At 47.1% G+C, this 27,380-nt stretch overlaps 1 protein-coding gene across 1 annotated transcript in view; it reads left to right on the top strand.

The window, feature by feature from the left end:
• zzef1 (zinc finger, ZZ-type with EF hand domain 1) overlaps positions 1–17,933 on the top strand; it is a 48,038-nt gene extending 30,105 nt beyond the window's left edge. The window contains exons 41-54 of the mRNA XM_080013855.1: positions 1,781–1,955; positions 2,041–2,173; positions 2,857–3,062; positions 3,400–3,708; positions 5,451–5,551; positions 5,654–5,789; positions 5,908–6,267; positions 6,508–6,651; positions 7,108–7,276; positions 7,362–7,460; positions 7,746–7,911; positions 8,434–8,584; positions 14,952–15,023; positions 15,788–17,933. Of these exons, the coding sequence (XP_079869981.1) occupies positions 1,781–1,955; positions 2,041–2,173; positions 2,857–3,062; positions 3,400–3,708; positions 5,451–5,551; positions 5,654–5,789; positions 5,908–6,267; positions 6,508–6,651; positions 7,108–7,276; positions 7,362–7,460; positions 7,746–7,911; positions 8,434–8,584; positions 14,952–15,023; positions 15,788–15,871 (2,305 nt within the window). The 3' untranslated portion in view covers positions 15,872–17,933. The remainder of the gene's footprint in view (positions 1–1,780; positions 1,956–2,040; positions 2,174–2,856; positions 3,063–3,399; positions 3,709–5,450; positions 5,552–5,653; positions 5,790–5,907; positions 6,268–6,507; positions 6,652–7,107; positions 7,277–7,361; positions 7,461–7,745; positions 7,912–8,433; positions 8,585–14,951; positions 15,024–15,787) is intronic.
• Positions 17,934–27,380: the final 9,447 nt, after the last annotated feature.

Here is a 27,380-nt window from a genome sequence, read left to right as displayed (position 1 = left end):
CAACCCTGGCCCTTTCGCAATCTGTGTTCTTGTCTGTACTTGTGAAACGTCATGAGTCGCAGCCCAAGTACTGTTCCAATTCAAAGTACGCATCAAGTCAAGTCCAGTCCAAATGCCAGGATGTGGACTTGCTCCGCCCATTTTATCGAGGATGCATCGGTGGTGACTTGTGTGGACTTGGGACAGACAAGTATCCCAGAATGCATTTCGCACCAAGCGGTGGTAATGGTAATGGCCCCGGGAGTCTGTACTCCCGATTTGAACTTGCCAAGTCTGAACTACCAAGTCTGCAAGTCCGGACTTCGCGTACTTGGTATTGAGAAACGACCAGGAAGTATTAGAGCAGCACTCTGATGACATCACCAGCAGAAGGAACAACCCTGCAGTGTTACTGGAGATGAAACCAATGAAGCAAAACGTTTCCTAGTTCTTTTCCCAAACAACAATAAGAACGTTTTTATACGTGTTCAAGTTTGATTCATAATCATCTACATTTGGATCAGGAAATATTGATAAAACTTTACAAATTCACCGATAATTGAAGAAGATTGGCGTTATATAAATAACACAGTCACTTTGTAACATGAACCAATGATATATAAATCCACCGTTTCTCTCTGAGTGGTCGTAAAAATCGAAAAATTGTAACTCGTGCTACATTGCACAGAATCGGGAGAACTGTAATACGTATCTAACACGACTAAACTGAACCCCACGTATTGCTGCCTCGAGGAAAAGCACTTTCAGATGGATGTTTATGCATGTATGATTATTATTATTTGTACCTCTAGTTTGTGCTAATTAGTAAATCCAAATTACTGACTCTACAACACTGGGATGGACTTTTACTTTCTGAGCCCCACAAGTCTAATATCTTATCATATTACCCACAAAATACATTCTCATATAAATAATACACCGGTTACCAACCTCTCGCTCACTTTAAAATCACAAATAAATACTGGAGAATCCCGGCGAAACTGGGGGGTTAACAGGTGTCCTTCAGCTATTAGTGTTAGCTAGTGCCACAGTAAATGGCAAAAGAAACACACAGCACTATTATTTATATTAGTGACTTATATTTCTGTGTCTTTGTCATGGACAGTTGGTGTTATTGGCTGGTCTGTGCCGCCAACAACAGAGCAGTTCCCATGCTTGGCTCCGACATAATGTTAGCGGGTCCGTCGCATGCGCGGAAGAATTGGCGCAGCTTCATAAAGGTGGTTTGGGTGGAGTTTCTTAGATGGGGGTGATGTCTCATTGTAATGACCCACCACTGGACGTAGGCGGGAGAGGCAAATCTGAACGGCTTGTTGAATCACATGTTTTCTGAAATAAGGATCCCAAACAAAACAGACTTTGGCGTCTTATTTCACAGTTTGTGTGTTAGTAGTCCCAATATAGTTTTTCATAATAGGTCCCCTTTAATGATCAAATGAGTTTTAAAGAAAAATACCATGAGAACCAACATCTTGAAAAATAGCATGATGGTTTTTTTATGTAAAAAAAAAAAAAGGGGGAAAAAAGTTCAATTTGTACAAAGTGCATGGTTACACTAGCTGAACTCTACAGGTGAGATTTATGTCATCTCCAAACAGACATTCAGTTCATTAAAGTATCTCATGTAAGAGGAATAATCTTCATGTTCTGTGTTCATACAAATTGAATGATCTCTTTATCTGCCCTGAGTGACTTTTTTTTTTTTTTAATGTTAAATTACAAACCTTGACACCACGGTCCGGTTAAAAACATCTTCCTTTCCCTCTTCCCGTGTCTGCAGTCGAATCGGCCTGGACTGGGCATGCTCAGTGGCAGACATCCTGCGCAGTCTGAACGCCTCTCCCCAGTGGAGCGCCGTCATCGCCGCCTTCACAGACCACTGCGTCCAGCAGCTGCCCCACACCCTCAAGCGCACCAACTTGTTCACCCTGCTGGTGCTGGTGGGCTTCCCAGAGGTAGACTATCCACCAGCTGTCTTGTAGAATCCCCCACCAAACACCATCTTCTTCCTTGACTGTGTCCTTTCCTCCATTTTCGCAGGTTCTCTGCATGGGAACGCAGTCGGTGTTCATCGACAACGCCAACGAGCGGCACCACATGATCCTGCTGAAGCACTTCACGGAGAAGAACCACGCGGCGGTGGTCGACGTCAAGACACGCAAGAGGAAGACAGGTTGGCCGTGATTTTATTTTTATATTTTTAAGAGAAGAAGAAGAAGAATCTTTATTTGTCACATGACACATCACACTACAACACATGCTTTTTGGACGGTGGCCAGTGAAATGAGGCCTCTGCATTTCTTCCATCCTGCATTGTCCTTCCTCCGGGGAGGCAGCCAGGAGCAGTGGGCAGCGTTCGTCGACGCCCGGGGACCTGGTACCAAGTGTCCATCGCTGGTCAGATGATGATGATGATGTGTGCATGTTTTGGGTGGGGGTCCTTACTGACGTGAGGTGGAGGAAACCCCATGTGAGCACGGGGAGAACATGCAAACTCCAGACAGAAAGGCTCCTGTTTGGGAGATAACCCACCGGAGCACAGTGCCAACAGCGCCCCAGGTGGGAATGGAACCCAGGATGTTCTTGCTGTGAGGCTGCAGTGCAACGCACTGCGCCACCGTTCCACCGGCGGCGCTCCACCGTGATAGAAAAAAAGGATTTTTAAAAAGTGCACTTCTCCCAGGTCCCCACACAGATGCTGCACCAGCTTTTGTTTGCCAAGTTTTAATCATTTTCTCGTTGAGGGATAATTATCCTATAATATGACAACCCACCCATATAGAACATACGGAAATACTGTTTCATCATCACTACGACTACTCCTCACGACTGCATGCACTTCTTCCCCTTTCACAGTGAAGGACTACCAGCTGATCCAACCCCAGGACTGGAGTGCGGAGTGCCAGCCGCCCCAGAAGGCCCTGCTCAGCCGCTATCTCAGCAGCTTCATCTCCATCATCAGCCACCTCCTGCAGAGCAGCCAGGACTGCAGCTCCCCAGACGCTGTCGAGGCCACCTGGGTGCTCTCTCTGGCCCTCAAGGGCCTCTACAACACACTAAAGGTTGCTGCTCCCTTTGCTTTCATTTTGCCCATTTAGCTTTATTATTTTTATTAATTTCAATGGTTATTTTATCTTGCTATAGTAATTATAAAAAAAAAAAGTTGCTTTTTATGTTTTTATCAAAACTTTAAATTTACTTTTATATATATATATATTTTCTTTTTTTCATACATTTTTGTTACGACGGGGCAAATTGCAACCACGTTCTTCAGAAATTGCCCCGTTGTACTATACTTATGCACTCAAACAGTAATGCCATAGATAGGCAAAAGATAAACAAATGAAACAGAATAGAAGATCACTTATTAAACTGGTTTGATCACACCGCTGTGTGCAGAAGCACGGTGTGGAGCAGGCGCAGGAGGCCATCCAGCGGTGTGGTCTGACCCAGCTGCTGGTGAGGAAGTGCAGCAAGGGGACAGGCTTCAGCAAGCTCTGGCTGCTGAGGGACTTGGAGATTCTGTCCATCATGTTGTACTGCTCCAAGAGGGAGATCCACTCCATGGCCCAGGACCCAGAACGGGATGAGCGGGAGCAGGACAAGGAGCACGATTCCGACCACTCCAGCTGCTGCGCCGAGGACCCGGACCCCAGCCGCCCCGACCCGCTGGAGGGCCTTGACGAGGAGACCAAGATCTGCTTCCAGGTTTGAAGAGCTTTGCTATGAGGAGGGCGGGGCTGTTATTGCTGAGTGATATATTGACATAGTATCAATATAGTGATATGGTCATATGTTGTCTTTAAGGCTCCATCCCAGTAAAGTAATGCAACTTCTGCTGCTCTGATAAGTGCCTCTATCTGCTGGTCACAATATGCACATTAGGGCTGGGTATTTGGCAGGAACTCATGATTCGATTTGATTTTGATACAGAAAGTCAAGATCCCATTCAATCTACTATTGATGAAATGTTTCACATAATTGGAATTGTTACCAACTTTTCTGTATCATCTGGCATGCATAACAAATATATTTCATGGAACAAATTCAGTCTGCTGCAGTTAATTAATTGTGACCATATTTAATTTAAGCTGAAAATGGTTGCTTCCCAACAAAGGTCCAAAAGAAGTATCAATATTACAGTTTGAAATACTATTGAGGAATTGAAAATATATAATTGATTTTTAATAAAGAGTATTGATTTTATTTTGTTTAAGTTTTACCCAGCCCTAATCCAATAGTCTTCCCCAAAATATATTGAGGTGTTCCACCAAAAAATATTGTGATTGTGATGCTGTCAATAAAAGTTGCTTTATCCAAAGCAACACATTTAGACACATTGAGTGTGTCTAAGGCCCTGTTTTAGACTTTGGTCGATGACGATTCAATGAAGGACATTAATGACAGACTATTTTTATATTTTATTATGCACTGCAACCCCGAACTTATCTAGACATTACCCAGAGGAGCTGTTTGTGATAATTTAAAAAAGAATATCAATGAAAAAACTCATAACTCATAACTGTAATTTCCGCAGCGTACTTTTTGCGTCATGTCCTGCCTCCTGCATGCTTTACCAAGGCGCCACCCCTCGCTTAAACCAAACTGAGTCTTTCCAGTAGGTTACATTACGTTCTATGCGTTCATTACGTTATTACTTGCATTTTTTTTATTGTCTTGATTCTTAAAGAAAAACACTTGTTTCCCAATAAGTAACTTTTATTTGATTAATAACAATTGTAAATAATAACAAAGATATGAGAATCTTTAAACAACACACCTAAACAGTTAAGAGCTTTATCAAAACTAGACTTTAGACTTTACCTTTTGCCAGAGGGGAACACTGGTAGTATAAGGCAAATTACTACCTGTGTCTTGTCCGCGACATGAAACGTGAAAGTTATCAGCTAAGCTAAGTGGTCAACTGTCACCTCATGCTTCTGTGCGTCATATTGGAGTGGTTGAGATCCGCTGGTGGGCGGGTGCAGTGTGCGTCGAGGGAGTGGACCCCTCCGCGGAGCCGACCGTAGCTCCCTAACGGCGAACCAAATTTCATGAAAGTCGGTTAGAGCCGGACGAGCCACAGTCGACACAGCGGAAGGGCCCACATCCCCCAGCGCACAGTGAATTTGTTTACTGCCGGATCTTGACCGTCCTAATATGGCCATCGTGTTGGACAATATTACCCACAAAAATACGGGGAGAATCGCAAACCTGCTGAGGCTTTCGAAGTTCGAAATCAAACGCTTATTTCTATCGATTTTCCGATTTTAAATTGAAATCGTGACACCCCTAATATGCGGCCCAGACCACCTCCGAATGTGTTCTTCTCAATGCATCTTGGATGCGTTCACACCTGTACTTGGAGCTATCCACTTGTGATAGGATCACTGAAGACACACGTTAATGCCAGGTGTAAACAGGGCCTCTATACGTTGTGTTTGATGCAGATTACCCATGATGCCTTAAATGCCCCACTTCACATCTTGCGAGCCATGTATGAGCTTCAGATGAAGAGGACGGACTCCTTCTTCCTGGAGGTTCAGAAAAGGTCAGCATTAACCTCAACACCAAATGAGCCCTTTTTTCCCTCCCTCTCTCTTTGTACCGTACAGATACAGTCAATCATAACATGGTCATATTTATATTTCAGATTTGATGGAGATGTGATCAAAACGGACGAGACAATCCGCAATCTGGCCCAAAAGTGGCACCCGAGCAGGCAGCCGCGCTTCGAGGAGAAGAGCACCAAGGCGGTGGACACAGACATGATCGTGGTGTCTTGTGTGGTGGGTTGTATAAAGGCTCCCATATAATAATTGTGTGTAAAACTGTTAGTGCTGCCAGTGGTGGGAGGTTACAGAATATAAATACGTTGTTCCTCCTTCCCCCTCTTTTCTCTTCCAGTCGAAGCCCAGCCACGTTGAGAAGGCCACAGAGGAGATCAACCTGGTCGCCCAGAAGCTCATCTCAAGCTCGGAGAGCGACTTCCAGCTCAGCTACGCCAAGCAGCGGCGCACCAAGAGCTCGGTGCTGCTGCACAAAGAGCTGGATGTGCGCAGCAACAGGGCGGTGCGTCAGTACCTGGTGAAGGTGAACCAGGCCATCGCCACGCTGTACGCCCGCCACGTTCTGGCCTCCCTGCTGGCCGACTGGCCGGCTGGGACAGCACTGAGCGAGGAGGCGCTGGAGCTCAGCGGCTCCTCCCACATGGCCTACATCCTGGACATGCTGATGCAGCTGGAGGAGAGGGCGCTCTGGGAGAGGGTGAGCAAGGCTTTAAAGAACAGATTCGCTATAACATGTACAGCAATACAGCAAGGGTTCCCAACAGGGCTCTCCAGGCAGTCCACAGCAAAACTATTATCACTAGATATAGTCTATTGCCAAGGGTGACTTGGCATGAAAACGTTTGGGAACCCCTGACATACATACTGTATTATCCTGACTTATATGCTTTGAATGTACAGAGAGTGACTTTCCATCCTGGCGTCTGTCGTACACCAGATTCTCCAGCAGGTTCTGAAGGGCTGCAGCCAGAGCATGCTGGGAAGTTTGTCTCTCACTGCCTGCCAGTTCATGGAGGAGCCAGGCATGGCCGTGCAAATCAGAGAGTCCAAACACCCGTATGACAACAACACCACCTTTGAGGTAGGAAGTGATATTCATTCGAGGCGACCCCCAGGGAGCCTTCAGAGGGTTCCAGTGGGTCCCCAGAAAAACGATAGTGTGTTAAACTTCACCATTATTCCATTTCCAGGACATTCGCGCCATTCCAGAATGTACAACGATGACTGTAAAGATCATAGTTCCCCCGTCTCCTGAACTATAGTCTAGACAGGGATGGAAGTTTGGACTAAATCACTTCTGACAATAAAGAAAGTGACAGAGGGACATCCCAGAGACAAAATCGTATGAAATGGGTCTGTGGCCATTTGTATCAAATTGAGAGTCCATCATCTTCACCCCTTCCAATACGTCGCTGCATTAGATCTGACTTTAAATCTGTGCTCTGAGATGACGATGACCCGCTTGTCTTGTCTGTTCAAGTTATTACGCCACACATGCAGATTCCAGCTTGAAGACAAGTGCTGTGTCTCTGTGTAGGACAAGGTTCACATCCCGGGGGCCATCTACCTGTCGGTAAAGTTTGATTCCCGCTGCCACACCGAGGAGGGCTGCGACGAGCTCATCATGTCCAGCAGCAGCGACTTCCTGCAGGACCTTCACAACTTCAGCGGCTCCCCTCAGAAGTGGTCTGACTTTGAGATCCCCGGTGAGGAGAGAAATGCATCCCCTTGTTGTCTTAGTTGTCTCAGGTGTGTTTACCGACATGTGACCTCTATGTGCCTTTCTGTCAGGTGACACCCTGCACTACAGGTTTGTGGCCGACATGAGCAACACGGAGTGGGGCTACAAGTTCACAGTCACAGGGGGCCACAGAGGACGCTTCCAGACGGGTACGTTTGCATAGACGCATACTGCGATAGCATGCAGACCACAGGCCATAACAGCCACTGGCAGGAAGATAACCAAACCACAGTAAACACCTTGACTCAGAGCTGCCTCGGAGTCTGGGCTGCCTGGGATTTGGGCATCCTCAGTCTCCAAGCTGTCTCTGAATCTGAGCTGCAGTCATTGCTGAATCTGACTTGGGCTTCTGACTATAGAGGTAAAGCCATCAAAAGAAATCCTCAAGTTAAGCTAAGCTCTGTCACTGCACTCCTGGATTTCTTTTCAATCAGGTTTTGAGATTCTGAAGCAAATGTTGGCTGACGACCAGGTGCTTGGTCACCTGCCATTGGCTGACATCTGGGAGTGGCAAGTCGCTGTGGCCTGTCGTCAGACAGGAAGCCAGCGTCTCAAAGCCGTCCACTTGTTGCTCCGCCTCCTGCAGTGTCAGTCACACACGTAAGGCTCCACCCCTTCCTGCACATCATTCTCCTCATCTTCATCTTTCTCACACACACACACACACACACACACACACACACACACACACACACACACACACACACACACACACCTCATTGTGCCACGCTATCCTCCTCTGTTATTTTGGTGAGACATGCTTCTAAAATGGCATACCACAACCATTCTCACTTATGCCCCTGTGCTGAAACTCCACAAATAAGGCTTGCAGGGAGGATTTTGGTTTGCAAGTCCTAACATAAGCCTAATATCCCAATACTTGCCATGGAGATGATGGAATGGGGATTTGTATAGTTGGAGACTTTGACACTTTGTCATAGCTGACTGCACTACAACCTGGTGCCCTTGCTAGTGGATTAATTTGGTTGACTTAAAAAAAATCACCTCCTTGGTATTCTTCTGGTAATAAATATTGTGGTAACTAAGTAGTGTAAGTAAGTAAGGTGTGTGATTGTCTGTCTCGCTCTCAAACTCTTTATTTGTCCTCCCTGGGTGCTGCAGGTCCTGTGTGCTGACTCTGCTGAGGCCGCTGTGGCAGCTCTTCATGTCCATGGAGAACAGCTTGAGCGAAGATCCCACCAGCATCACTGTGCTGCTGCCGCTCCACCGAGCACTCACCGAGCTCTTCTTCATCGCAGAGTCGAGGGCGACCGTGAGTCTCTCTCACAGACACACACACACACACACACACACACACACACACACACACACACACACACACAACACACACACACACACTCGAGGGTGCCCTTTTCCCTATAGCCTGCACCTCTTTCCCTGCAGGGCTCAGGGCCAAAGTTCTTCCCTGCCATCTGATCAGCCATATGCTTACTCTGGTACTTTGTGTGTATGTGTGTGTGTGTGTGTGTGTGTGTGTGTGTGTGTGTGTGTGTGTGTGTGTGTGTGTGTGTGTGTGTGTGTGTGTGTGTGTGTGTGTGTGTGTGTGTGTGTGTGTGTGTGTGTGTGTGTGTTCATTTATTTTAGCCTTAGAATTCCTATAACCTGGATGATTTTTCTCCTGATTTATGTGGCATTCTCAGGTTCTCAAGTTGCCTATGAATTCTAGGGCTTAGTTATACTGCAGACTTCTAAAGGAGTATGTGCATGTAACCCCACCACCGTGTGGCCTTCTGTACCTGGACCCGCCAATCTGCAAGTCAAATGGCAGCGGCGGACCCAGGGTTTCAGCATGGCCTCCTGGACTGATGTGCGCTGTGTTCGACTCGGCTCGCTTGGTGCTGTCACATGCTCAGTGCTGGAGGGAGGCTCGACTGGAGTTAGGGCACCAGGGGGCAGTAGCAGCACTAAGCATGGAAGGTGTTTGGCAGAGCAGAGGAAGGGGGTTAGGTAATGTGAAGTCATCTCCAGCACTATGCACAAGGCCCTTCAGAGAGATGGAGGGATTGAAATGGAATGATGCTTCCAACCCTCCGTACTGACATATTTCCCTCCGCTCCCACAGCCTCCAACCTTGCATGTGCACAGCAGTTTAAACAAAGGTGGAATTCTGACACATTTTCTTTCCCCCAGAATTCCATCCTCAAACTCTTATTCCAATACAACTCTCCAAAAGAAGTTGTCATATTGTCACAATACAGTACAGGGATACAACTAAATTTGTCCTCTGCATTTGACTCATCCTATACCAGGGAGCAGTGGGCAGCCGCGGGGCAGCGCCTGGGGACCAACTCCAGCTCTTTTGCCAGTGCCTTTGTCAGGAGCACCAACAAGAGTATTAACCCTGAAACATACATGTCTTTTGATGGGGGGAGGAAACCGGAACACCCGGAGGAAACCCACACAAACACAGGGAGAACATGCAAACTCCTCACAGAAGGGACCTGGGAGGGCCACGATCTAGCCCAGAGCCTTCTTGCTGTGAGGCAACAGTGCTAGACACTGAGCCACCGTGCCGCCACACAATTATGTAAAGTTTGAAAATGGGAAGCGTTGTCTGAAGCTTGTGTCGAATGTGGAAACCCAATGGGACTAGGTTACGTGAACGGACGCATCGTGAACCTGATCCCGGCTTCACTGGCTACACTTACATATACTTATGTCACTCACACATTTTAGCGGGCCTGCCGCTCGCCCATATCAGGCCGACAAGTTTACATAGTCAGCTGCATGAGTGCTGCTCCCTGTTGCCCTCTGTTTATAGCATCTGTTTTTATTTGACTTGCACTGTCCTGTCAACTTTTGCTGTCAGCAGTGGGAGAAGTACTCTGACCTTTTACTTCAGTAAAAGAAGAAATACACTGACACAAATGTAAGTTCCACATAGACATCTCCTTAAGTAAAAAAAATAGTGATTGCATTTAATGATACTTAAAGTATTGAATGTAAAAGTACTTGTCATAACCTGTGCGCCGATGTAACAGAACACTGGATTTAACCCTAACCCAGATTATAAAAGTCAATTTTCAAAACTCAAGAGTCAATCTGATTGGTTGAGTGTACAGGTTCAGTGTTGACTTTTCATTTTCTCTAACACCTGAGACCAGGTCGAGGCTGACGTCGAGAAAGCATCACGGCCATTAACACGCCGCTGCCAAAAACTTTGGATGAGTGTAGACTAAGCTGCATGTTGACTTATGAGCTGGATGGCAGACACACATTCTAGTTCCTTTGTTGATACTGCTGCTGCAACCTGCGCCGAGCGGCTCCATGGGCCAAGTCCCGCTTTGCCTTATTAGGACTCTTGAACAGAACGAGTGCATTTGACAAGGCTGAGAAGATCCCGGCAATAATGATTACCCAGTTACCCCGGGCAACCAGATTGATTGAGCCCTTGTTGTCAACCACTTTTCATATGTTAAAAATTAAATGTGTGGTGTGTGTATATGGTGTATGTTTCGAAACTTCGACCACGAAAAATGGGTTTTCCTGCCACATTGAGTTCACACTTTGTCAAAAATTATGATCCGAGGGATTCAATTGACATATGGATTGAAATTATATAAGATCATTATTATTCAAACATGAAATTATAAAAATTCAACAACCATTTTGTCAGTCTTGGCAACCAACAGGGGATGCATGTTTGCCAACTTGGCAACCACTGGTGGCTCAATGGTTCACACTTGCCCCACAGTAAGGAGGTTGTGGGTTCAAACCCGACTGGGCCCTTTCTGTGTGAAGTCTGCATGTTCTCTCCCATGTCGGGGTAAGACACTCCTGCCGATGCCTCTGAGCAACGGATCTGTAGAGATCTTGAGGAGTTGGTCCCTAGACGCCGCTAAGTTGCGGCCCACCGCTCCTATATAAGAATAAATGAATGATATTTAAAGGCATCGGAGGTCCATGTCAGCTATTTTGACAAATCTACTCCAAGGAACTCTAGGTTTTCCACGCTTTCCAGTGCTTCTCCATGTATGCAGAGAGGGAGGTGGACTCTCGCCCTTTTTCTCCTGAAGTCAACAACCATCCCCTTAGTCTTAGTGGTGTTAAGGATCATGTTGTTGTCCTTACACCAATCAGCTAGATGTTCCACCTCAAGCCTGTAGGCCGTCTCCTCATTATCTGAAATCAGCCCAACTATTGTGGTGTTGTCTGTACATTTAAATATGGAGTTGGAGGTGTGGATGGGGGTACAGTCGTGGATGAAAGTATAGGGCTCTGTGGGGTTCCTGTGTTTAGGATGACGGTGGAGGAGGTGTGGATACCAATTCTGACTTGCTGTGGTCGGTCTATGAGGAAGTCAGTGATCTAGCAGCACAGTAAAGAACCAAGGCCCAGGTTGTCAAGCTTGCTGACCAGTTTGTGGGGGATAACAGTGTTCAATGCGGGGCTTAAGTCCACAAATATTATCCTCACATAACTAAAATACTAGGATGGTATAAATGCAGAGGAGTCATTTCCCCCAGCAAATTTAAGCATTTAAAAATATTTTTTTGAAACTATGTGCAAGTTAGTGACGGGCCTTGCTTAGGGCTTGATGCTGTCCAGCTTTCGTTTCCAGGCCGCTCTAGAGCTGTGTCTTTGGGGCCCAAGTGCATCCGAGGCTGCGTCCTTTGAGACGGAACAAACCTTCCATCCCAGGAAGTGGAAACTATATTTAGTCTTTGAGTGAGATCCCATCTGAGTGTCAGATCGGATCTCAAGCGCTACTCGTGTACAAATCGCCAAGGATGTCCCCTCCCCAGCCCCCACCCTGGCGTAAACATTCGGTGTGCTGCGGGATGGATGGCGGAACACCGCTCTGGACTGTGTCTTCGTCACGTTTAAATCTCCAATTGACTGGTCGCTGAGCGCTCGGCTTGTATCGGGCCTTATCTCCATCCCCAGGCTCCCGTGCACTAATGTAACCTGATGTACGTCTCCTCCGTGGAGCTCTCTGGGATCTGTTTACATTTCTTTTGTGTAACTTCTTCTTGACCTTCCATAGTTTTGATGTGACACTGTGATGGTGATGGAAAGCACTCAGGAAACCAGGCTTCATTTACAGTGCATTCGGAAAGTTTTCAGACCCCTTCACATTTTCTTATGTTACAGCCTTATTCTAAAGGCTGTAACAGCCTTATTCTTATTTTTTCCTCATCAATCTACACACAATACCCCACAACGAGAAAGCAAAATAGGTTTTTAGAACTGTTTACTAATAAATAAAAAAATTAAAAACTGAAATATCACATTTACATAAGTATTCAGACCCTTTACTCAGTACTTTATTGAAGCACCTTTGGCAGTGATGACAGCCTCCAGTCTTCTCTGAAATTAGGCTACAAGCTTGGCACACCTGTATTTGGGGAGTTTCTTAAATTCTTCTCTGCAGATCCTCTCAAGCTTTGTCAGGTTGGATTGGGAGCATCAGTGCACAACCATTTTACTTGCCTGGATGAAGGTTCAGACAAGGGGATACCGTTAATTTCTATGTGAAATGTGGGTTTGTGAAGCCCTTTGAGACTGTATTGTGATTAAGAGATATATAAATAGACTTGAATTGACATTTTCAGGCCTCCAGAGAAGTTCAATCGGGTTCAAGTCTGGGCTCTGGCTGGGCCACTCAGGGATACAGAATGGTCCCGAAGCCACCCCTGTGTTTTTGTGGCGCTGTGCTCAGGATCGTTGTGCTGGCACCACCATGCTTCACTCGAGGGATGGTATTGGCAAAAAGTGATTTGCGGTGCCTTGTTTCCTCCAATCACGCTGCTTGGCATTCGGGCCAATGACTAAAATTTTGGTTTCGTCTGACCAGAGAATCTTGTTTCTCATGGTCTGAGAGTCCTTTGCATGCCTTTTGGCAAACTCCAAGTGGCTGTCATGTGCCTTTTACTGAGGAGTGGCTTCCGTTTGGACACACTACCACAAAAAAGCCTGATTGGTGGGGTGCTCCACAGATGATTGTCCTTATGGGTTCTCCCATCTACACAAAAGAACTCTGGATCTCGGTCAGAGTCACCATACGGTTCTTGGTCACCTCCCTGACCAAGACCCTTTGTACTTGATTGCTCAGCTTGGCCAGGCTGCCAGATCTAGGAAGAGTGTTGGTGGTTCCAAACTTCTTCCATTTAAGAATGATGCAGGCCACTGTGTCCTTGGGGACCTTCGGTGCTGCAGAATCTTTATTAATATCCTTCCCGAGATCCCTCGACACAATCTTGTCTCACAGGTCTACGGACATTTCTTTCGATCTCATGGCTTGGTATTTGCTGTGACACTGTGGGACCTTTATATAGGCAGTTGTATGCCTTTCCAAATCTTGCCCAATCAATTAAATTTACCATAGGTGCACTTCAGTCAAGTTGTAGAAATCTCATGGATGATCAATAGAAACAGAATGCTCCTGAGCCCAATTGTGAGTGTCATAGCAAGTGTCTCAATATTTATATATATGTGATATTTCAGTTTTTTTTTATTTTTAATACATTTGAAAAAATTCTGAACCTGTTTTTGGTTTGTCGTTGTGGGACATTGTGTGTTGATTGATGAGGAAAAAAAGTAATTTAATCCATTTTAGAATACGGCTGTAACATAACAAAATGTGGAAAAAACGAAGGGGTCTGAAAACTTTCCGAAAGCACTGTGTAACCGAGTGAGCGTCTTACATAACCTTGCATGAGACGGTCTTGGGAGTTCCCTTTTCCAGGATCTGGCCTGCGAGGGCCATTGCTGGTGAATTTCCCGGGCAACTGAACTGAGGAATGCATAATGATTATTGTTTTTTTTTTCAAACTGTGCTGTCAGCACGCTGGGCATACAACACTGGGTTTTCGTATGCCATAGCATTCAAGACGGAGATAAAGCCAATCTTTAAGCATCAAAGCATCAAAAAACACCTCCCGGATCTCCATCTGTCGCAGTTCCATCTGCAACATGCCATCTGAGGGGCTTTTTTTTAGGGCTCTCCGACACAGAAACACAGGGGATGGTGTTGAAACGTGCCCGTTTGGGTGAGAGTGAGAAAGCTGGAACAAGCCCGGAGCAGATGGAAACATGTCTTGACAAGGGCCCCGTGTTTTTCTGGATGGGTGATTTAACCTGTGCTGCTTGATTGCTCTGATGAGCAACAGGCGTACAGCCACCCCCGATCCCAGACTCAATTAAGTAATTTCATCATCCCTCCCGGTCCGTGAACATTTTGTGCACTGTGGTCTGGTCTGTGATAATAAAAAGGTTGGGAACCCCTTTAGGCTTTAGGTGACTGGTGGAATGACAAGAGATCTACTTTGGTCGCGAGATTGACTAGAAGGGATTGACAAAACAACACAATAGAAAAAAACTAAAAAACAATGATGACACATGACCAGATAAGATAACTCTTATTAAACCCCGGAGGGAAATTCAGGCATGTGTACAGTACACTATCTATGTAAACAGTTAAAAAGTGAGTAAGTAGACTTACAGTATTATACAGTACAGTAGCAAGAGCAGTGAAAATGTGTTGAGCTCTTGCTGTAACTGCTACAGCAGTAAAAGAGATGAAACCAGGAGGATGTCCAGGGGTGAGTTCCCCAGATTAGTTGTAATTGTATTTGTACTTTTTCTTCTGACCAGCTGTGCTCTCCTGTGTGTTGTAGTCTCAGGGCATCCTCCAGGAATACCTGCTCGCCATGACGACCGACGAGCAGCTCCTCGGCCACACCGCCCTGGTGAGATCTCCCTATTTTTCACCCGTGTTTGTTCTGCCGCCGCTAGGCTACGGCCTCCCTTGCTAGTGATCAGCCGAGCTTTTGACCCCAACTCCTCCCGTGTGACCGTTGTATTCCAGCTCGGAGCGGTTCTATCTGCCGTGAGCGAGCGGGGCTGGTTTTAAATTAGCTCCACCCCCCACGCGGATTTCTCCACCCAATCCTGTTGGGGTTGGAGTGAGCCATCGAGAGTCTGGTGTGAGTCAGATTGGAGGCCGGGGGTCTCTCCTGCTCTCAGTATCTCTCTACCGGTGAATCATCCAGTCGCTCAAAGTCTAACAAACCCCCCACATCCCTCACCCTCCACCCTCCACCCTCCACCCTCAGCCTTGTTTGGAGCGTGTGTGGGCTGCACTCAGGACTAATGTATTTGGTAATTACACCCCATTACTATTGATACCGGTGCTGTCCCACACTGCACTGCAACTGCTGTCATGTGCCCGAGGGAGGGGGAGGGAGGGTGGAGGAGGAGGAGGGTGAGGAGGGTGGAGGGGGAGGAGGGGGGGTGCAGGTTGGGTGTCCGTGGGGAAAAGGGGGGGGTCTGGGAAAGATGAAATGGGGCTGTGGTGTCCTTCTCCTCCCTCCCCCTTCTCCAGTTTTCTCCTTCTCATCCTGCTCCATTCTCTCATCCACCCGTTCTGCCTCCTTCTCTACCTCCACCTTTCTTCACCGCTTCACTTCTGTTTATTTTCTAAGCGATTGACTCTGTTTCTTTGGCTCTCCAGGCTCTGAAGAACATCGCGGCCATCAGCCTGGCCATCAACTACCCCAACAAGTCCACCAAGCTGCTCTGCTTCTGCTGCCGCTGAACAAGAGGAGGGTGGTGCCTCCTCCGCAGCTTCCCTCTCTCCACCTCCCATCACTGCTTCCTTCTCCTCTTTCCTTTCTTTGCCTGAGTGGAGTCCTCCACGTGGGCATAGTTCGCAGCCTGGATGAGGCATCAGACGTCTTTCTTTTTTTTCGGGGGCGGGGTTTTCTTGCTGTTTTGTTTTTGACTCTTTTGACTCGAGGAAGCTTTGTTGGGTTGGATGAAGCGGTGACTCCGCCCGCTCCACCCGCTCCACCAGGTTCTCCTGCTCTGCCGTCATGACATGAAACACGTTTCTCTGTTGAAACAACCATCGACCCAACGAGCGCCACGGGGGGAGTGATGATGAGCCAATCAGCGCCACATGCGGAGCAGCACCGTTGTCACGCTGTGCTCCGCCCGCAACCAGCGAGTCGTCACGACAACGATGGCGACCGAGCAGATGGAGGCTGCCGTCCAGGCTGGTGTCGGTGGATTCAAAGTACAAATGACTTTGATATCCCAACAGCACCCTGCTTTACTTTTTTTAACTTTTCACATCGGTAAAACCAGGATGTTGTCATGGCAACGCATCAGCGTGGCCTTGAAGCCGCGTTGGATTCAGGCGCAAACGTCGTCGCTGCTGATTGAACCCCCCCCCTCCACTCCCCCCGCACGGAAGTGTCAGGGTGGAGGCAAAGTCAGGCTGAAGATGGAAACGGAGTAAAACGTGTTGACCGTTCTGTCTGATGTCAGGCCAACAAAGTGTGACAAATATTCCCCTTTCAAGGTGAAGTACACTCCTACTTTTTAGTTTTGTGTGTCAGATCCCAAAAAAATGTCTTCCCCGGGTAAAGCATCCATCAGGGTGAAGCAGCTCGTGTCGCCTCCTTGTTCCACCTCAGCGGACGCACAGCGCCCTAAAAATACCAGGCAGGACAGTGTGATCAGTCACCACGGGAGAGGGCTCTGGCCTACTAGCGATCTCCACCCTTCTTCTCCACTCTTCTCCTCCTCCCTTCTCCACCCTCCTCCTACCTTCTCCCCCTCCCTTCTCCTCCTCCTGTTCTTGGGAAGAGCCACAGTGGATGATGTTTTTTGACGGAGCTTGTCCTGAGCCTCCACCACATCAACGGTGGAGCTCCTGGAAAGACCCTTCGCTCCTGTTTGACTCGTTTTGTTTTTCTTCATACGTGATGAAGTCACGGTGCCGAGGACATGGAAAGAAAACACAAGTGGTGTGAAGCACCTTGTAGCGTGCAGTTAGTGCCGTCACCTCCAGCTCTCCTTGCCATCCCGGTTCTCATTCCGCTGTTGGTGCCCAGGCCCATGCAAAGTGAATGTAAACACCCCCCCCCACAGCGGTTAGGGTGGAGGTGAGACGGCTCCACGGACACTTCGCTGGCGGTGAGTTCCCCCCACAGACAGGCACCCAGCTGAGCGGGACACCTCTGGCCTCTGACGACTTCATCTCTCATTTCATCTTCCTTTAACGTTGTTTTAAGCTCACGAAACAAAACAAAGGAACGAAACAAAGTGACGCCGGGAAACCTCCCCCCCACGGACGGAGGAGGAAGAGGAGGAGCTCACTCCGTGTCACGCCGTGTCACTCCTTCAAGGAATCACACTTTGATTTGACTTTTATTTGAGATCATAGTTTTAATTGTCGGGTTTTTGGTTTGAAAGCCGTTGTGAAGAAGCGGGCTTGGGGCCATCGCTGGGATTGGCTTGGGGCCATCGCTGGGATGGGCTTGGGGCCATCGCTGGGATGGGCTTGGGGCCATCGCTGGGATGGGCTTGGGGCCGCAGGAGGGAGGTTTTATACCAAAGAACCAGACTTGGTGAAGCCACGGATCATGTCCCTTTCTCTCTGTGGTTTCCTCTAAAAGCCGTGGGATCGTCGTCTGGCGGCGTTAATGTTTACACTGGCAACGGCAGCGTGACGGAGAGCGAGGTGGAGGAGGAGTCGCCTCCACCTCGCTGTCTTCCCCTCAGCAACGCCTTGCCTGTCGATCATGTGCCTAAATACGGTAAAAAAAACAACAAACCAAGCGCTCATAAGTTTCTCTTCTCGTCGGGGTAAAGTCTTTAATTGTATTTAAACAAAAAAAAGAGAAATATATTGTTTAATTTCAGCTTTTCTATATTTTTACTTTTTACCTTTTTTGTGTTTGGTGAGGATGCTTACTTTATTTAAGGCTGACTCAGATTGGATTGTACATATCTGTGAATATTCAATTGCACATAATGCAGAAAAAAAGTCTTTCATATCAACCCCTTACAAATATGAATTTTAATATATTGGTCACTCAAGCGAGACACTTTCATTTTGTTTTGACTTTGTATGCATGGCACATTGGAGAGAAGGTACAAATACCATTTGGGATGGAATGTGATTCATTTCTAATTAAAAAAAACCAAACAATGATATTGATGGAGTTTCTTCATTCTTATTCTTTTTTTCTTATTTTCTGGTGAATTTTCAGTTTGTGTGGAGAAAAAAAAACTTCCATGACCCGTTGATGACACCTGATCCAGGCCACGCCCCAATTATTATGAACTTCTTTACTAAGTTACTTTAAAATTATATGCATTTTTAGGTATGAAATGAATGAATACCTTGAATCAAAGGTCTCGGCTGGAAATATGCAGCAAAAGAAAACCGAGATAGCCCAATAAAAAACAAAAATCCAAATATACAGAATATATTATCGCTGTTCAATTATTGATTGGAATGACCATCGTGGTAAATATCTCGGCTCCATAATAACATCAAATAGAGGAAATATTTCATAAATGTTGGGGATGACTCAGCACCACCCGGACCCTGCACCGGGCTGAGTCACCTTCTCTGCTGCTTCCCGTGCTGAGGTCGTGCTGGTGACACCGTTCCCTCACTTCATCTCCACACAATGAAAGTATTTATGACGCTTAGAAATGTAATAAACAGCCGAACAACAAATAATCTATAAATTGACAATCTGAAGATGAACCTAAAAGCCTGATTTGCATCGGATGGAAACTTTATTTTATTTTAATAACTTGATTAATTTGATGACATTTAACAATGGAATCAATATCAAATTAATATACATTTTATAATTATATGCATTTGCAAAATATTGCAGAATATACAGGAAAATTGCCGCTCTTCATATAATGTCAATTCTAACCATATATTCAGATATGTTATTATGTAAGATATATTATTAAAATATATTTGAATGTACGATCATTGTATTTTCTCATAGAAACTTCAAGAAGGGTTTCACTAGTGTGTGTGTGTGTGTGTGTGTGTGTGTGGTCCTTTCATGCATTTCTCCAAATATGACTTTGTCCAATGAGTGTGAGCTGTGTAGGAGGGAAGATGGAGAAGGTTCTCTCTCTGTCTGTCTGTCGCTCTCTCTCTCTACACCTGCCTGCCTGTCTGTCTGTCTCTGCCTGTCTGTCTGTCAGTCTGTCTCTCTCTCGTGAATGAAGCTGAAACCTGGTGTCATTTCAATCTCTTGTTTTGTCCTTTTGGATGCAGCAGATGGTCCAGCTGCTCTGCAGCCTCCCCCACCCTCCAGTCTTAATGAGACCTACTTCCTGCTCCACCTGGGGGTGGGTGGGGGGGGGGGGGTCACCACCCATGGGGCTCAGGAATAATTTGGTATTTTAAACGACCCGGCAGGAATAAGTGGAGGCCTCCTCCACCTGCATTTAGAAACGCTGCACTGGGGGCGGAGCAGCCGTCGTTCCTGGTCTCATTTCTCCGTCTGGTATCTGGGTTACAGGCAGCCCCTTATGGGAACAGCAGCCTGTTGCATTATGGGATGGCAGATGGGATGTGAATGTATAGCTCGTGCGACGATGCCAAGTCCTGGGAGTTTCTTAGCGAGGGCCCAAACTTTTTTTGGACGGGCCCCTCAGCTCTGCGGCCGGTGGACAGCACACCACTCCACGTTGACAAGCGGCAGGGACCGCCCCCAAGTCATCCTTGGTATGACCACCACTGCTTCATCCGCCGTTGGTGGAAAACAGCGGCAAAACAGAGTTTAATGGCGTGTTTTCACACCCTCCTTGTTGAAACTTGGCTGAGGTCTCCAGGTCTGCATCATCATCGTCATCATCGTTGTCATCATCATCGTCATAGTCATCGTCACATCATCTCTACACTGTGATGAAGATGGCAGCTTATCAAATAACAGTGATGGACACAAAAGCAAGATGACGACGGTAACAGCAGCAACCTGCTCATCAGGCTGTCCTATGAAGGTCGTCAGGGTGTCCTATGAAGGTCGCTGGTATAAGCTGCAACATGTCAACTCTGAATTGACTGTGCCACGGACACACGATTACCATCTTCAACTAAACCCAGCAAAAACTGAACTGCTGGTCTTCCCGGCCAAACAATGTATTTATCACAACATTGATATCAAAATTGACTCTTTATCTCTTGTTCCTACCAAGGCTGCAAGGAATCTAGGTGTCATTATTGATGACCAACTGACATTCAGGGACCATGTTGCCGCCGTCTCCCGGTCCTGCCGCTTCGCACTATTCATCATCCGAAAAGTCAGGCCGTACCTGACCCAATATGCCACTCAACTGCTGGTACAAACCTTGGTGATGTCCCGTCTTGACTACTGCAACGCCCTCTTAACAGGCTTGAGGCCTGTGCGGTGAAGCCACTGCAGATGATACAGAATGCGGCGGTGCTACTGGTGTTCAACCAGCCAAAGAGGGCACATGTCACTCCACTGCTCATCGAGCTCCACTGGTTACCTGTAGCCGCTTGGTTACCTGTAGCCGCTTGGTTACCTGTAGCCGCTTGGTTACCTGTAGCCGCTTGGTTACCTGTAACCGCTTGGTTACCTGCAGCCGCTGGCATCAAGTTCAAGTCTCTGATGCTGGCCTACAGAGTGGTTGTTGGGAACGCTCCCTCTCACTTCAATGCTCCTGTAAGGGCACGTGTTGCCTCCCGGACGCTGCCCTGCTCAGGTGGGCGTGGCCTGGCTCTGCCGGCTGCACGACCACGCCCATCCAGGTTGTTCTCATTTGTAGTTCCACGTTGGTGGAACCAGCTGCCAAAAACCGCCAGAGCAGGGGCCTCCCTCTGTCTTTAAGAAGCACTTGAAGAGCCAGCTCTTCAGTGAGTACCTCCTGTCCTAACATACAAGTACTTAGCACTACTTAGTAGTATTTATTTATTGTTACACTAATGTCTCTGTCGCAATGTAGCTTGAATGTTATTCTACCTTGTAAGTCGCTTTGGATAAAAGCGTCTGATAAATGACTAAATGTAAATGTACTTAGACTGAACTTACGGGCGTACAGGTTCTGGAGGCGTACGGGTCCTGGAGCTGCTTCTTCTTGTTGTATGTGACAGTGGCGACGCGGCACAGATGGAGCAGGTGGTGGTGGTGTCATAAAACTTCCATCGCGCTGCTCCGTCCCTCCTCTGTCGCTCTCTTCCTGCTCCGGTTGCTCACGCCAGGTGAACCAGCCACCTGCGAGCACATGGCACTCATTCTGCTTCTCACGTCACTTTAACCCCTCTCTCTTCCTCTTCCTCTCTCTTCCTCTTCCTCTCCCTTCCTCTTCCTCTCCCTTCCTCTTCCTCTTCCTCTCTCTTCCTCTTCCTCTCTCTTAGTCTTCCTCTCTCTTCCTCTTCCTCTTCCTCTCTCTTCCTCTCTCTTCCTCTTCCTCTTTCTCTCTCTTCCTCTTCCTCTCTGTCTCTCAGGCCTCACCTCTCTACCTTTTGTTTTGTTGTTATTCTTTACTTTGCTCTGTTTTTATCATCACATTCATGGATTTTTTTATTTATTTAGAAAAATTATATTTATTTTTATCTTACTTTTTATTGTATTTTATTTTCACATTATATTATTTTTGAATTGTTCTATTTTTTCAGACTAAGTTATATCAATGCAATACAATAAACAACATTTGTATTTTTAAATGCTAATTGCAGAAACTCTGTAGAGACTTGTGAAAAGTGGTTGAGATTCTCCTCGTGTCTCGGACGTACGTGAGGTGTTACTTCTGTTTGACAACACAGAGCGTTTCTTCCACTCACTGCTCTGCACTTTGGGCAACACACACACACATACACACACACACACACACACACACACACACACACACACACACACACACACACACACACACACACACACACACACACACACACACCTCCCTCAACCATCTGCTCTGGTGTGTGTGTGTGTGTGTGTGTGTGTGTGTGTGTGTGTGTGTGTGTGTGTGTGTGTGTGTGTGTGTGTGTGTGTGTGTGGCTTGCTCCACTTGTAACTCCATCACCAGTTTGCTCGAACTCTAATGGCTCCTGGTGCAGGCCAGGTCTACAGTCGGGTGGAGTCAGGTGGTGATAAAAGTTGACACCCTCCCGTTTGGCAGCTCCGACCGAGTCTCCACCCCTCCTACCAAGCCTCTAGCCTCCACCCCTCCTACCGAGCCTCCAACCCCTTGCATTCTGTGTTCTGTCACGACCTTGACACAGCTGCAGCACCGACTCAATAGGCGCTGATTAAAAGATAATGAGCTCTAATCTCCTAATCTATTACTGTGTGTGTGTGTCTGTGTCTGTGTGTGTGTGTGTGTGTGTGTGTGTCCAAACTCATGATCTGGTTTTCTGATGGGCGGGGATCTGGAGCTTCTTTGGGTGAATGATTGAATTGGATATTTGGTAAAAGTTAAAACCGTAGGCCGGCATGTTCTCAAAATAGTGTGTGAAGTTAGTCCTCTGTTGGTCACTAGCACTTGACCAACATTTTTGCATATTTTGCTCAGAATCTTTTTTGTTTTTCAAGAACAGGTTGATGTGTGAGAGGGAGGATATTAACCCTCCTTGGCGTTCTGTTGATCTGCCACAGACAGCTGGTTCGCCGCCATCGCCGCCACCTGCCGAGCGCTTTCACACCCTCCCGACGCCCGACGCACGTGGAGACTTAAAATAACTGGATCAACAGCAGCTTGTTCTTCACAAATCCCAACATTCAGCCTTCCTGCAGCGTCTGCGTTCAGGGGTTCGAGACTCGCAAACGATTCATTCAGAGCGAACCCATCTTCTAAACGAGTCGGGACTCAGTCTCTCCGGGTCAAGAGCCGTCGGTGCCGGACCGAGTCACCGCGGCCGGGCCGGCAGGCTGAGCCGACCTTCCAAGCTCCAACCAATGAGAAGACATTTGGCATCATTCATTTGGAACTTGACCGATTTACATTGAACAATATTTTTTAATGAGTCACTCGTAAAGCGATTCCAGAATCTCCAAAAAGAGCCAAACCTTTCATGACCACTGTGTTGGAGCACCTGATCTCCACCACCTCAGTATCCATCTCTCCACCTCTTTTGCTTGACATCATTTGCTTGGCAAATGGGCGGCAGGTTGCCCAACACTTGTGACAGAGAGCTACCCAGAGAGAGAGAGAGAGAGAGAGAGAGAGAGAGATTTATTTAAAGCTGTATCGTGGGCAGCGTCCTCTGGGGCTCCGATGCTTCACAGCCCTGAAGTGGTCAGACCTCCTACTGACTCCTCACCACCTCAGCCTGTTTTTGATTTTCATCTCCATCTTTAACTCACTTTATCTCGGCCGCACTGAAACGCTAAACCTTGACAGCAACAACGGCAGAAGGTTCGGGTCTATCAGACCAAAACCTCGCACCACCTTAACAGTTATTCCCCATGGCAGTGGGGCTCACAAACAAGCCCCCTGCCCCTCACTGACTCTGGGACTTCCACCCCTCCCTGTCACACACCAACACCAACACCTACAATGCAGTGATGTTCCTGCACCACCCTAACCTCCCGTGTAAAATAAACATGCACAAAACAAATGTGCACTGATCAGCCACAACATTAAAACCTGTGACAGGTAAAGTAAATAACATCATCTGGTTCCAGTGTCACCTTGTCAAGGGCTGGGATGTATGAGGCAGCAAGTGAAGAGTCAGTTGTTGAAGTTGATGTGTTGAAGCAGCGTAAGGATCTGAGCCACTTTGACAAGCAGGATAGGACAAGGAATATATGTTGTTGTTGAGCTTTGTCGAAAAAGTTAAGTGTTTTTTTGCAAGTATACAGACTCTATAGTATATATGTATAGCATTCAGTTCCTGTTTATATTAAATCGATGTGTTTCGATGTGCGCACAAAATCCACACAATGCACATCAAGCTCAGCTGGAGCAGATCCATCATGTTAGGTGACGTAGTCAGGTGAATGACACCTTCACTCAGAGGTGGAAAGTAACTAAGTACAAGTCAGTTTGTGACTGTACTTAACTCCATTTTTCAAGTATATGTACTTACTTGAGCATATTCATTTTAAGAAGAAGAAGAATCTTTATTCGTCACATGACACACCACACTACAACTACACATACACACACACACACACACACACATGCTTCGGGTGGTGCTGGTGAAATGCTTCATCTGCATTGAACCATCCTGGCTTGTACTTCCTCCGGGGGGCAGCCAGGAGCAGGGGGCAGCGTTCGTCGACGCGCAGGGACCTGGTGACGAGTGTCCATCGCTGGTCAGACCATGACGTGTGCATGTTTTGGGTGGGGGTCCTTAATGTAGGTGGAGGAAACTCCATGCGGGGAGAACATGCAAACTCCACACAGAAAGGCCCCTGTTTGGGAGATAACCCACCGGAGCACAGTGCCAACAGTGCTTCACCTATGACCTTTACACCGTTGCATTCCAAAGCAAATGTCTCCACTTAATCTACTATGTTTCTATCCCTGTCATGCTACTTAAAAAAACACAAGAAAATAGGATTTCTATTTGCATATATTTATAAATTGCTATGTCACCACCTATACTATTATACATTGTAATCGGGATATGCATGAGCAAATAAAAGGCACTGTAGTACTTGGTACTTCTTCTTACTCACTGGTTACTCCAGGTCAAGGACCATATTTGCCCACAAAGCTCAAAATGTTCAGTCTAGATGTTATTCACGACTTTTTGAAAAGAAGATGGAAATAAATAAAACATGCCGGCACCGTGTGCCAAGCGGGGGGCAGCGACACGCCAAAGCACCCGGGGATCAATTCTAAAACCCGGGTCTCGGATATCAGAGTGCAGCAGCCGCTGGATGGGTGCAGAGCAGAGGGTGGAGGCTTTGACGTGGGCAACGTCTGCTGTTGTTTTCCTGTTTTTGGTAAACTGTTATTATTTTACTGAGCCTGTTTTCTGCCAGGTTGGTCCCACTGAGATCCACAATCTATTTTACAAGAGAGACCTGGACAAGACAATGTTACTGAATACACAACTTAAAAACATAACACAGAAAAGATGGAGCAATACAACACACCACCTCCAGTCCTATGTGTACCTCTATTAGTATTATTATTATTATTTCCATCTATCTATCCGTCTGCCTGTCTGTCTGGGTTCCGAATGCATTCCTATATCTCTGCTGGAAGTGGCGCTGACTGGGACAAACAGCTCATGCTTGTGTTGGGTTTTGGTCACAATGGAAACCTTCACCCTTGTGCACGAAAACTGTTTAATCTTCAAACCAAACGATGGATGTTTTGGAGCATCTGCTCCAGGGTTTGTCCAAAGCAACAGCAAGTTTGTGTTACTCGACTAAATGACCTGGAACTCCATTGTGTTTCATGGACTCCCATCAGTATAACACAAATAAAAAAGCTCCATCCAGGAAGTCCACACAAACACAGGGAATTTTGCATAAAAAAGGAATTAAAAAAATGTGTTCTTAACCACCCAGCAAAATTTTAATTAAAAAAAAAGCCAAGTACATAAAATTTGGTTTCATGAAAAAAATGGGCAGTTCCCTCTGCTCTGAGCCATTGGGGGCGTGTCCCTGGAGGGGCCCAAACCACGCCCAACCGTGTTAATTGCGTCAAACGTTTACATCGGAGTAAGTCAATTCCGAGTTTAAATGCTCTGCTGAAACCAGTCCTGTCTCTCGTTGCTCACCTCAAAGCTCCGCCGTCTGGCTGCACGGCTCCCCGCTCTCCGCCGCCCCCTGCTGGCTCCTCCGCAGGCCAGGCCGGGGCTCCGTGGCCTGCTGGCAGCCAGCCAAACCTACGGGAGGGTTCTTTTTGGTTCCGGGCGTCCATGGAGTGAGCTCACACTTTCCCCCAAGACGGTGTGTATTCCCAAGACAGCGTTCCTCGCTCGGGAACACCCTATCGATACCAAACTCGGACACCTGATGGACCTGGAGCCCTGCAGCGCAAAGCGTCCTGCAGCTGCACCTGCCCCCGCTGCTGCTGATGCACTCTACTCCTCACTGAGCCTGAGGAGGCGGCTTAAGTGTGAGCACAGTGCATCATCCAGTCATGACTTAGCTCACACCCAAGATATTCAGAACACAAAAATGGTGAGAAACAGTTTCACGTTCTGACTCCACAATTCAGAACTAAATCATTCAGTCTTTTCAGATGTTTTCAGCAACTACTTTCCAACACGGACAATGTGTTTACAAACAAATCACTGAATTGACTTTACCGGGACTTTAAGAGTTAGAAAAGAAAAACAAATTAATAAACAGTCATAACATAAAAATAACTAAATGTCTCAGAGTGGATCTTTTCCCAAGAAGCTGTGGCACGAACGCAGGTTCAAACCCAAAAACACCCACTGGTCCCTGGAGACCCCAGCGACCCCGTCAGCGAGAAGGAGGCGAAGCGTCTGACGGGGAAACTACAAAGTGAGTGGCTGAAACATAAGCGCTCCCATCACTCAGCATCAACCCCGTCGCTGCCTCCACCTCCTGCTCCCACGTCGCCCGTCGCTGCCTCCACCTCCTGCTCCCACGTCGCCTGTCGATGGCTCGGTGGTAGCGGCTGCCTGACAGGAAGCGACAGCCTCTGTTATTGTGGTTTTTTCCCGTGATGATGGGAAGCGGTTGGTAATTTGCAATTTACATAAAGGGCCCCGAGGGACCCGGGCAGTTGGTGGTCCTTAATGGACCTGTCCATCTCGTGTCTAGAGAAGCTCGGCGGGAGCTGGTCCGTGAGGAAGAAAGGAAAGAAATGTGGAAAAAAAGACCTTGTACCAATCTCTGTCCACCCAAAAGTGTTGGCTGTGATTTCCTTGTGACTTGGGAGGGAACGGCGACGTTTCCAACGTTGGTGCAGAGCGGTGGAAGCACCGCTGCCGTTGCTGTGTTTGTGTTTGAAACAGAGGTACCTGAAAAGAACATTCAAGAGTTTGATCAACGCTGCTTTTAATAGCATCCATGGCTTCTAATAAGAGGAGGAAATTCCAAACCCCAAAATAACCACAATGCTCCATCGCTGCCACAGGACATCCAGTGCTCACAGGTCTTTCCCGTTGCTGAGGAAAGTATCAGCTGAAGGTACACGACGCTTCCCGAGAGTCACTTTGTTCCACGTTTTATTCTCTATTGGAAATACCCTGAAAGTTGATGGAACTCTGAATTGTTTTGGGTTTTTGGTGACCTCAGCAGCCACCGGTGATAAAAAGCCTCATTTTTCCAGCTCTTGTCACAAGCAGCTACCTCACAAGGAGACTGGTGTGGAAA

This window comes from Zeus faber (genome assembly GCF_960531495.2).
Source record: "Zeus faber genome assembly, chromosome: 14".
In the NCBI taxonomy this organism is placed as follows: Eukaryota; Metazoa; Chordata; class Actinopteri; order Zeiformes; family Zeidae; genus Zeus; species Zeus faber.
This window is presented reverse-complemented; position numbering and strand designations above follow the sequence as displayed.